This window comes from Nilaparvata lugens, chromosome 7 (assembly GCF_014356525.2).
Source record: "Nilaparvata lugens isolate BPH chromosome 7, ASM1435652v1, whole genome shotgun sequence".
Lineage (NCBI taxonomy): Eukaryota > Metazoa > Arthropoda > Insecta > Hemiptera > Delphacidae > Nilaparvata > Nilaparvata lugens.
In genome coordinates this window covers 61,080,268-61,091,457 of record NC_052510.1, presented here as the reverse complement: position 1 = coordinate 61,091,457, position 11,190 = coordinate 61,080,268, and the positions used below count along the sequence as shown (strand labels likewise).

General features: G+C 37.8%; 1 protein-coding gene across 1 annotated transcript; it reads left to right on the top strand.

Moving 5' to 3' along the window:
* The first annotated feature begins 1,692 nt into the window (after positions 1-1,692).
* LOC111054835 (COA8 family protein CBG23705, mitochondrial) lies at positions 1,693-8,163 on the top strand. The gene is made up of 3 exons (XM_039433296.1): positions 1,693-2,053; positions 2,643-2,870; positions 7,846-8,163. Exons 1-3 carry the CDS (start codon positions 2,015-2,017, stop codon positions 8,065-8,067), a joined length of 489 nt encoding a protein of 162 aa, XP_039289230.1. The 5' UTR covers positions 1,693-2,014; the 3' UTR covers positions 8,068-8,163.
* The last annotated feature ends 3,027 nt before the right edge of the window (positions 8,164-11,190 follow it).

Here is an 11,190-nt window from a genome sequence, read left to right as displayed (position 1 = left end):
GAATGTTGAAGAGTAATGCATGTATCTGAATGTCTCAAGTTTCCTTTTACCTTCCATCCTAACTTTGCAGCATCACTATGTTCAAAACATACATTAGGCTACTTTTCAACACTTCCAGCTACTCTCTACCTTTGCCGTTCACTATGTTTGACCATAAAGTCTCAACTATAAGGACGAAGTGTTTTGTTCATTAACAGGATGCATTGTCTCTTATGGCGAACTAAGCATAGGATTTTTACGAGGAACCTCTTTTGGGAGTCAAGCACCTCCACAGCGTGAATGACCTTGTAGGAGTTCCGACACTTCTGGAAACGCCAGTCCTTGGCAACGACCTCAAGTATTGGAACAAGCGGAATTCTAATAATGCCTATATTCTGAGAGATATTACTTTTCACACAGACAGACAGAGAGGCCCAATGCTGTTTCCTTCACTAATCACCTCCTCTATCTAACAGCAGTCTCCCTACTCTTGTGTCAGCATCCAATTGTGCGCAGCATGCTTACTCCTCTCCACTACTCTGTCCATGCTACATACTGTGAAAGGAGAAATCGATTTTCCCTCTTTATGTTAAAATTAATATCTTTTCAATTTGGCTTAGCCCGCAATATGGCCAGTGGTCAATCTAGGCCAACGGCAGCCTGTGTTGATCGTTATTAGGCCAACAATCATAAAGCCCGTCGCGTCTATTATGCTTGAAAGTTGAAGCTTAAGTAAACCACATTTGTGATGCATAAGGTGGTGACATAAAAAGTTTAATTGAATTGTACTTACTTAAGCTTGATTTTAGAAATAACTGGAAAATTGGAATTATAATTCTGTAACTTGGTGCAAGACCTACCTATGTCAAAATATCAACTTTCTCACAAATAAGCTTGAAAAATCACCTTGTATTTTCGAACTACGGCATTTCAATACGGCAATGCGAGTGCTAGAAGTGCAATAGTCGACATTGGTAGTTCTGGCACGGAGTATGAATGAGAATCTAAAAGCATCATGTCTTCATTGGTAGTTTTCGCACTTTGAGAGTGTAGTGGAAATAAATCATAACATTGGTAGTATAAATTTTATAACTTATTGCTTTGAGATAGGACATTGGCACTTAAGGAACTGAAAATAATCAATATTAGTGATGTATTAAACTCATTTTTGAAAAAATTGACATTGGTAGTTTTTGCACCAAGCCACAGAATATTATTCTATTATAAATAATATTAATATAGACCCATTATTGATGGGTGTGATTTTGGAATCTGATAGTAGATTGGAAACTAATATTAGTAAGAAAAATATACTGGAATCTGATTGGAAACTAATATTAGTAAGAAAAAATAGGCTGCACTTTAGTATATACACTTAAAACTTACTTGCATCCAAGAAATTCTACATTGTAAAAGACTTGAGCCAAACATATCAGCTTTTCTTCAGGATACTTGTCCTTATGTGCAAGCAGGAACGACTTCCTAAGGTTCCAATGATCTTCTGCATCAAATTCAGATTTATATTTTTCAACATCCCAATTAGTATCAAAAGACATCTTAAATTTAAAAAAGATTCACAAAAATACTAAAATAGACTGCTATTTCAAAAGCAGAAGCAGAACAAAATTTATAGGTTAGTTTCTCCTTCTGCACAAAACAATACACTGCCTTCCTAATAATTTAGACAATGACAATACCAATATTGTCTATATATATTTGCGAATTAATTATTTTGATTAAATTTCTTCACTTGTCGTTTTTTTTGCATTTAATTATTATTTTCAAACAAATTAAAACAAGAATATGATCGAATCGATAAATTGATCTGCTCAGCTGACTTTGTCCCAAGGCCCTTTCCTAACAAAATGATCTCTAACCTTAAAATCATAGTGGTATAATAGTACACAAATTGCTAATTTTACGTTTATAATTATATTTCTAATTCTACTTTATTCAAAATCATTTTAAAATACCCACAGAATCAGTTAAAATATCATATTATTATTCATTTTGTCTTTTCTGATGAACACCACTTATGTCAAAGTGCATGGAACGACGCATTCTTCGCCAATTGGTAAGTAACTTCAATCAAATAATCTCTTGAATTCTTCTTATTCTAGTAAATTCATAATATATTCAAATAATCTTAAAATCAATAAAATGATAATATTGTCAATATAATTTGACGAAAACGTGTCTCACCGTAGCTAATTTGCCTACCAAAATTTAATCATGAACCCATGACATTCATTAAAATCTCCTTCTTGAATTTGTATTCAATAATTTATGTTCAATCTTTTATTCAATACAATCTCCATTCGTCTCTATGTTTCAATTTAACTGTGCTCTACAATTAAATACGTTGGATGCAGACTTTGTTTACAAGGTCTTAGTCACACAACACCAATGTGCAGCCATATTTAGTTATTGTTTTATATTTTGACGAAGTCTGTCTAGCGACTGCCGGCCATGGACTGAATATACTGAATTACTGAACATAAAGTTATCATTTCTGAAAAATAGAATAGCTTTCAATATACATATGCACTTGGCAAGCTGATAATTGACTTTCTCAACTCACTATAATTCAGTGATAAATGTATCACTTACACCTTACCTCATTCATCAATTATTAAATTAAAATACTTTTATTTCCTTTTTAGGTTAACTTACGCCATGTATCGTCATCGTCTACATCGAACAAGGGGGAAACCGCCAATCCAACAAATGATCTTATTGGTCAGCCACATCCAATATCCAATCTGAGAGCTGTAAAGTTCTACATCCCAAAAAATGAGAACGACGTGGAGCGCCAGTATCGAATACAACGAGAGGAGGTACAAAAATGGAACGAGAAATTCTGGATAGCTCACAATACACATTTCATAGCGGTAAGTATTAATATTCTACTAAAACTCGAATTGATTTATTTTGCTGAGGGTATGCAGTATTTCTCATCTTGGGATGCAGTATTTCAGAACCCAGGTGACTCTGGATTACTTGGGAACTTCTTCAAATTCTTTCAGGAGAAATTTGATAAATTTTTTCCAGAAATTCTCAAGACATACAGCTCTCGGCGACCACAGAAGAGACAGGGCCGTATGAAGAGTCATCAGGAGTGGTATAATGATGATCTTGCTGCGATCAAGGAAGTTATGTTGGCTCTAAAGAATAGGTGTGAAGGTGGTGATGATGGTGACAGGAGGAGATATAGACGTGCTAAATCCATCTACAAGAAGCAAGTTGAGTTGGCTAGGAAGGTAGCAACAGCAGCCAAAATTGACAATGCCCCAAACCGCTGTAAGGCAGCCTGGGATGTTATAAATTCTCATCGTTCCTTGTCAGTGAGAAAATTGGAGTTTGCGAGTCCGGATGCATTCAATGATTTCTTCATTGAATCAGTGAATAGCATTGTAGGTGAACTGCCCACTGCTGCTGCAGACCCTGCTGAACTACTGGCTGCACGAGTTCCAGCAGTGCATGCACGCCTCTCTTTCTTCCGCCCCATCACTTCATTGGCCCTGAGGAAGATTGTCAAATCATTCAAGCCATCGAAAAGTCCTGATGTGTATGGAATGTCTGCATTCATGCTTCGTGAGGTGATTGAGGAAATTGTTGATCCACTTGCTGTGGCAGTTAATGATTGCCTGAGGACTGCCATCTTTCCAGACTTCTTGAAAACATCTAGAACCACTCCGGTTTACAAGAAGGGTGACCACCAGAGCCTAAACAGCTACAGGCCTATATCCATCACTCCAATCTTTGGTAAGGTGGTTGAAGCAGTCATCAAGCCCCAACTTGAGGACTTCTTTGAGAGGAATAACCTTTTTTCAAACATGCAATTCTTTTTTCGCAGAGGGAGGTCTACTTTTGATGCGGTAAATCGGGTTGCTGAACGGATTGGTTCAGCATTTGAGGATGGTGAATCCCTAGCACTGACTCTTTGTGACTTAAGCAGAGCATTTGACTGCGTTGACCATGGAATTTTGTCTGATAAACTCCATTACTATGGGATTGTGGACTCAGCTTTGTCTCTATTGAATTCCTACCTGACTGGGAGGGCACAAGTGGTGTCTCTTGGAGGAGCTTCTTCCAGCCCACTTCCTGTGAATTTTGGAGTGCCACAGGGTTCAATACTGGGACCAATCCTGTTTATCATAATGATAAATGACTTGGACAACAACGGCTCGACTCTGCTATTTGCTGATGATACGTCCTTATTGTCATCTGGAGTGGACCAACAGCATGTGCTAGAACTGTCAGCAGAGCATCTCCAATCTTCAACCTCATGGTTCCAGGCAAATCGCTTTCAGTTGAATGAGAACAAGACACAAAACATAATCAGTCTGCAGTTTGTCTCGCAGCCTGCCAGCTGAACAGGACCCTGTAAAGCTGTTAGGGTTTGTTTTGGACTCAAAACTGAACTGGGCTAGCCACATCCAACAAGTGACCAGGAGGCTGTCGCGAATTTTTTTTCTTGTTGTTGAAGCTGAGGGGACATGTGACAGAGGCATATCTGGTAATGACTTACCATGCACTTTTCCACTGCCATATCTCCTATGGTCTGCTCATGTGGGGTCATTCAGCAAGGGTGGTGGAAGTACTTAAGCTGCAGAAACGGGCTGCACGGATTATAACTGCTAGTGAACATCGAGCACACTGCAAGCCCCTTTTTGTAAGACTGGGTATTATGACAGTTGTCAGCCACTTCCTTCTTCTCTGCCTGCTGCATGTCAAGAAGAATCAGCATGGTTTGTTGACTCGGAATGATGTGCACCATCACAACACTAGGCATCGAGAGCTGCTTGACATCCCGAGGGTACGTCTTCAGAGGTCGCAGGTGTGTTATGGGAGTGCAGCATTACGCTACTTCAATAGACTGCCTGCAGGAGTGAAGCAGTTGGATTTGCGTGATTTTGAGAGAGTGGTGACCGGATTTATGAGAGTCAGAGCCTACTATGAAGTGCGTGAATACATGAGTGATGATCTGACTCAAATTTTAACTACTTAGTCACTTTCTGCCATCTTGATCTTGACTTGAGTATGAAAGTGTTGTTTTTATTGTGTAATGACGCCATCGATCCCACAGATGTGGGTAATGGATGAAGAAGGAGGTATATAAGGTATATATAAGGTAATACTTACATAAGTGGTGAATCTCACATGAGCTTGTGCGCGGCATGGGAGATGCAGATGCATCTACAATCTTAGGTTTTGAACCCACTGGGAATAGCTGGGCATTCTATAGGATTTCTTATGGTGAAGGGAAAAGTCGCCAACCAGAGGGAGCATCATAACTCCGTCCCTGAGAGAAGCCTGGCCTATGGATATACGGCTAGATGAATGCTCCAGACTATGGGAGCTCATCTGGACTCTCCGTCTCTGGGAGCAGCTGGGCACAGTGAAGCCTCTGTCGAAGTTTCGGGGTTTTCTAGTGGGAGTTCAGACTATAGGAATCAGGGTACCCCCCCCCCCGTCTCTGAAAGTTAGAAGGAATGTGAAATATGCAAGACTGAGGGATCCATGGGTAACGCCTCCGTCTCTGGAATTAGCATCATAGGAGTGGCCGTTGTCGAGTGGATTAGATGCTGGCTTTATAATTCAGAGGCCCGGGCGAGATATTTTTCTCGGATCACGTCCGTCATGTTAAATCGTCGGTCCCGGCTGCCTTGAAAGCAGTCGTTAGGTCATTTCAGAGGCCCTGAAATTGATCAGTTGCGACAAAATGTATTACGAAAGAAGGAATTATAATAACATTCATACAGAAATGTTCTATTTAATCACAGTAAATTGAGATTAATTCCCAGAGGAATGCAAAAATTTCCCTCACAAAGGCCCAGTTGCACAAAAGCCGGTTAAATTTTAATCCTAATTAACTTCACGTGAACCAAATCAGAGAAGACCATTTCAAAAAGATGGATCTACTGGAATTAATCAGGATTGAAAATAACCCGGCTTTTTTGCAACCGGCACTAAGTACCTGATTGAATGATTACAAAAGTTCAACAGCTGAGTCATAATTTTGACACAGTCCCACACACATGAACTCGCTCACTCATTTCCATCACCCAATAGACGACAAAATAATTATTATCATCTGTTTTCCAAGGATGAATAATAATTATCCTTTTAATGTTCTTCAGCGAGTTTTCTCAGGGATGAGACCTAGTGCAATCGAATCTTCATATTATAAACCCACTATGTCCTGAATTTCGTAAGAATCGTTAGAGCCGTTTTCGAGATCCGGTGAAATACAAACATATAAACAGAAGTTGCTGGTTTAATAGTATAGGATTCATACATGATTTAAAACCGATCTGGTAACTTTGCAGAGATAGAAAAGCAAAAATGTTAATAGAATACTGCCATTATAACGTGGACCTCACTATAGGTCGGAATCCATCTAAAGCTGTAGGTACACACTCATCTTTCATCATCCGTCTCATGTAACAGAGAGGGGAGAGGGCCGAATGCGCCCAAACTTCGCTCTCAAGGACAATTAAAGGCAGTCATTCTATTCTATTCACATTACCCACGCACAAGCCTGAAGTTCATGTGACATCACACTAAATAAATGGTTTATTGGACTCCTGGCGCATTGTCGTCAGACTTGGGTGGGCCGTCCACTAGAACCGATTTCATCCGAACTAGCATCGGCCGAAAACTACCGAACGATCCCCCAACAAAGAAAGGAATAGATGCTCGTCCATTGCAACAGGTTCATACGGCCGGCCGTGCACGGCCGTATCCGGCTGATCAATTTTTCGATCCGAATTGAATGGGATTTTCCGGCTCTATCCGGCCGAACTAACTAGTCGAGCTGAGACAACAAAGTGTTCCTAACCTAAAATTGTGTCACAGTCTTTTTGTTTTTTGAAGTTGTTCTGTTTTATAAAGTTGTAACTATGGACAATGAAAATTTGATAAGTTTGGTTCAAGAGCATTTTCCATTGTGATATTCAAAGAAATCTGTGAACAAAGATTTCTTAATAATGAATAACTAATTTAGTGGATATATACATTTAATTAATTCATTTGTTGAAGGTAAAATTATTGTAATGGATAATTAATTTAGTGGATATTTTTTATTCAATTTTCAAAATCATAATCATTGTTTATGAAAAATTTTGGTGGCTATGATAGTAGTTAATTTAATAATTGGTAACTGGACTGACTCAAACGGTTTCAATGGACGACCATATTCGGCCTAATTAACGGCCGGCAGATTCGTCCGATCCAACGACCGAACGGATCGGTTGAATACGGTTCCAGTGGACGGTTACCCTAAACCTGTTAAAAGTCTACTATTGGGCTCTTGTAGGAAATAGAAATAGTCCTTATCAATTGAGAATGAAAAATTTATAATTTCATATTTTCACTGTGCCGTTCACTTTCAAGTAGTCCTACCATAGAGAAAAGATAGCATAAGATATCTTATTTTTGTGTTTTCCTTTGTATTTTTATTTTCTTTATACTAATCTTATTGTTTGTAGTTTTATCATTTTGCAAGAAAGTTTAAAAAATATATATATCGAAAATGAACTCACAGCTAGCTCACAAGTTCGCTTTGCTACCTGTGCCAATTCTATTTATTCAATCCAAATGGTGTATTTCATTTCGATGATTATGTATCTACTGAATATTTAAGTTACTATTGTATTAATAATTTGAAGTATTTCAAGTGATTTTGTATTTTGGCAAAATAAAAAGATTTTGAAAGATATCAAAAAAAGTTTATGCTATTTTTTCACTATGGTTCTACCGATTTCATGATTTATTCCATAAATATTTGAGCTAATATAATTATTAAAATTCATTTTGGTCACTTCAAAACTCATTCGCTAACCTTTTTTGTTCTATTTTCAGGAGCGGAAAAAATTCCTGGCAACTCATAAAAAGGACTTTGACAACGAGCCCATGTCCCCAGACAAGTTATCAGTTTTCTACAAGAGATTTCTGGACGAGCACTGGAAAATTCACTTGCATTACAACTACGAATGGTACAAGAAGAATGCAGGGCTTGTAGTGTTAGCCCTCAGAGTGAAGCTGCATCGTTTAAAGATGGCGTTCTTTCAAAAGAACTCGTGACCCACTGCTTGGTAGATAACATCTCGATTTTAATCTCTAGTCAGAAAGTGTATATTATTTTTGGTGTAAATAAATTATGTAAATATTGTTGGTGAATAGAGTTTTGTAATTCAGATACCTTTATTTCTATAGTAGTAACGTCTGTAAGGGTGGTATTTTCAAACGAGTTCAAATACCGTATGGCAAATCATGTGAAGTGGCGAAGGTAGCTGAGTGTTGAAAAGTAATGCATCTATCTGAAAGTCTCCGATTCCTTCTACTTTCTACCCTACCTTCGCAGCTCCAATATGTTTCGACCTTAGCCAAGTACACATTTGTGAAGCTCTTAACCTTCCGGTAGTCGCGCCCTACTCAATCACACGAGCAGTCGCGTGTTGTATTTTGTACAACATCAAATTTTCCGAGTAATAATTATAATAATATCGAGTGACCTGGCTGGCTCAGGTCTGGTGTCAGAGTTTTCAGGTCGCAGCTGATCAATTTCAGGGCCTCTGGCATGACCTAACGACTGCTTTTTAGGCAGCCGGGACCGACGGCTTAACGTGTCCATCCGAAACACGAATTTTCCTAGTGTTATGTACTCTGTTTACTGTCAAAACATATTAATTGATTGTATAATTAGTTTATCCATCTTCTTGGATTATTTTACGCCTATGAACATTTGAATGATTACCATTTCATAGCCCAATAAGGTACACCAAGCAAAGCCATCAATTCTGTGTTATTGGTTCGTTTACAGTCCCCGTATACAGTCTTTCCCTATCTTTTGCACAGTGCGACTTATGCACTGTCGCGACTTAATGGCACCTAAAGACTGAACCATTGCTCGGTTGATACTGCAACTCAGTGGAGTGATGGGGAAAAAGTTTTGGAATGCATAGGTGACTCATTCACTGACACTAGTCCATTCAATAGTTTTGTGCAGCAAAAAACTGACACTGTTGTACTTTTTACAACAGCGTGACTGCCGAAAGGTTAAGCCGTATCCACACTGAACAAATGTTCGACAAAAAAGTTTGGGCAAATTTTATTATGTTTGACAAACAATGTTTGCCCGTGGCCAGTGAGAACGCGTGTAAGTGGGAAGAACAGGTTTTATGTTTTACAGCTGTCAACCCTGAAAATGTTTGGAAAAACAGTAATTTTTTGTTTGAAAAACAATGATTGTCCAAACTTTTTAAAATGTTTGTCCCTGAGCTCCTCAACAAACATGTTTGTCGAACATTTGTTCATTGTGGACACGGCTTTAGGAAAACCATTAGTTCTTATGAGAGTGTACACATTGAAGGAATTAAACACTAATCTTCCACTCCCGTAAAAACCAATTGTTTTTTCACGGTTTCTGTTATAAAATATATACAGAGTGAGTCATATGTATGGAAACCCTCTAATAAGTTGAAGACTGTTGTAGATATAATACTGTAACTTTCAGGATAGTTATTGGTAGAATACTCTACCTTTTGACGTCCAAATGAATTTTAACCCCTCAAGGGGGTGACTTAGGGGTTGTAATTCGATTATTTTAAATGTAAGTGCCCATTGTGTGGTACATCATTTTAAAGGCCTTTTTAAAACAAGAAACATGGCACCAATAAAATCGTTTTATGATACTTGTATCCAAAATGGCGGCTGATTGAAGTTTTAATTTTTAAAGAAATGAGGGTTTGTAACTCAAATATTTTAAATGTTAACACCCATTGTGTGGTACATCATTTTAAAAGCCTTTTCAAAACAAGGAAGAATGACGACAATAAAAATATTCTATGATTAACTTGTATCCAAAATGGCGGATGATTGAAGTTTCAAATAAAAACTAAAACTTCAATCTGTCGCCATTTTGGATACAAGTATCATAAAACATTTTTATCGACGTCATTCTTTCTTGTTTTGAAAAGACCTTCAAAATGATGTACCACACAATGGGCGTTTACATTTAATAATTTGAGGTACAACCCCTCATTTTTTAAAAACTAAAACTTCAATCAGCCGCCATTTTGGATACAAGCATCATAGAACTTCTCTATTGATGCCATGTTTTTGGTTTAAAAAGGCCTTTAAAATGATGTACCACACAATGGGTGTTTACATTTAAAATAATTGAGTTACATCCCCCCCTTATGAGGGGTTGAATCGTTGAAATTAATTTGTACGTCAAAAGGTAGAGTATTTGACCAATAACTTATCCTGAAAGTTACAGTATTATACCTACAACAGTCTCCAATTTATTGAAGGGTTCCCATACATATGTCTTACACTGTATATGAATAGAATTGGTAATTATTAAAACAAGGATCAACAATCAATATTAGAAGATAGATATAAATAAAATATACCATATTATACAAAAGGTAGCATAAGAATGAATCTCATGGTATAGGGCGTTTTGTTTGTTCCAAATTTCACTGTTTGCTCAATCCGATAGTTGTTTTTACGTGAAGATATTTGATGCTGGTAGTCTCTCATACTGTGCCGTTCCTACACTCTCAGCCTGCCAAGAAAGAAAGGGCCACGCCACATGAGGAGATTTTTTCAAACGGGTCGGCAGGGCAGGAAGCTCTGATTATCAGCTGATTCCCGAACGACATCCCAATAGGAGAGCTTCCTGGTCTTGTCCGGAACACACCTCATGTGGCTTGGCCCTAATAATCGACAGTAATCGGCTTGAACAATCAGTGACATTTTGGTACATAAACGCCCTATACCATTGGATATCTTAGTAAGCTATTTTTTCTCTATGGATGTACCGGGATGATGACTTGATCACAAATATCTGATACAGAAGGCGGTGGAAACGAAACTTGACTAGTATGATATGCTTTTCCACGAAATCCACTTACTTTAAAGCGTAAATTTCACAATGATAAATAAATCTAGAAACCTAAAATACACAATCTAAATATTTATCACATTGTGTACAAATACTTAACATGAGGAAAATCACTACAGGCTCATGCCCAAAACTGTCCCATTTCCAATTCATACTACTGTATACTGTCCAAATCAAAATGTTGGTTATGTCACACTTTTCAAAATACAATTCACGCTCTTCAATACTCAGATAAACGAGCAAATTGTGAATAAAATAAAATAAATACTATTAGAGTCTAAAATCAAAAATCTAGA

What these genes read in the sequence shown, in the direction of transcription:
- LOC111054835 (XM_039433296.1), top strand. Translation starts at nt 2,015, where the DNA reads ATGTCAAAGTGCATGGAACGACGCATTCTTCGCCAATTG. An exon ending in GACGCATTCTTCGCCAATTG is followed by an intron (nt 2,054 to 2,642) that starts GTAAGTAACTTC and finishes TTTCCTTTTTAG; the next exon opens with GTTAACTTACGCCATGTATC. An exon ending in ACAATACACATTTCATAGCG is followed by an intron (nt 2,871 to 7,845) that starts GTAAGTATTAAT and finishes TTCTATTTTCAG; the next exon opens with GAGCGGAAAAAATTCCTGGC.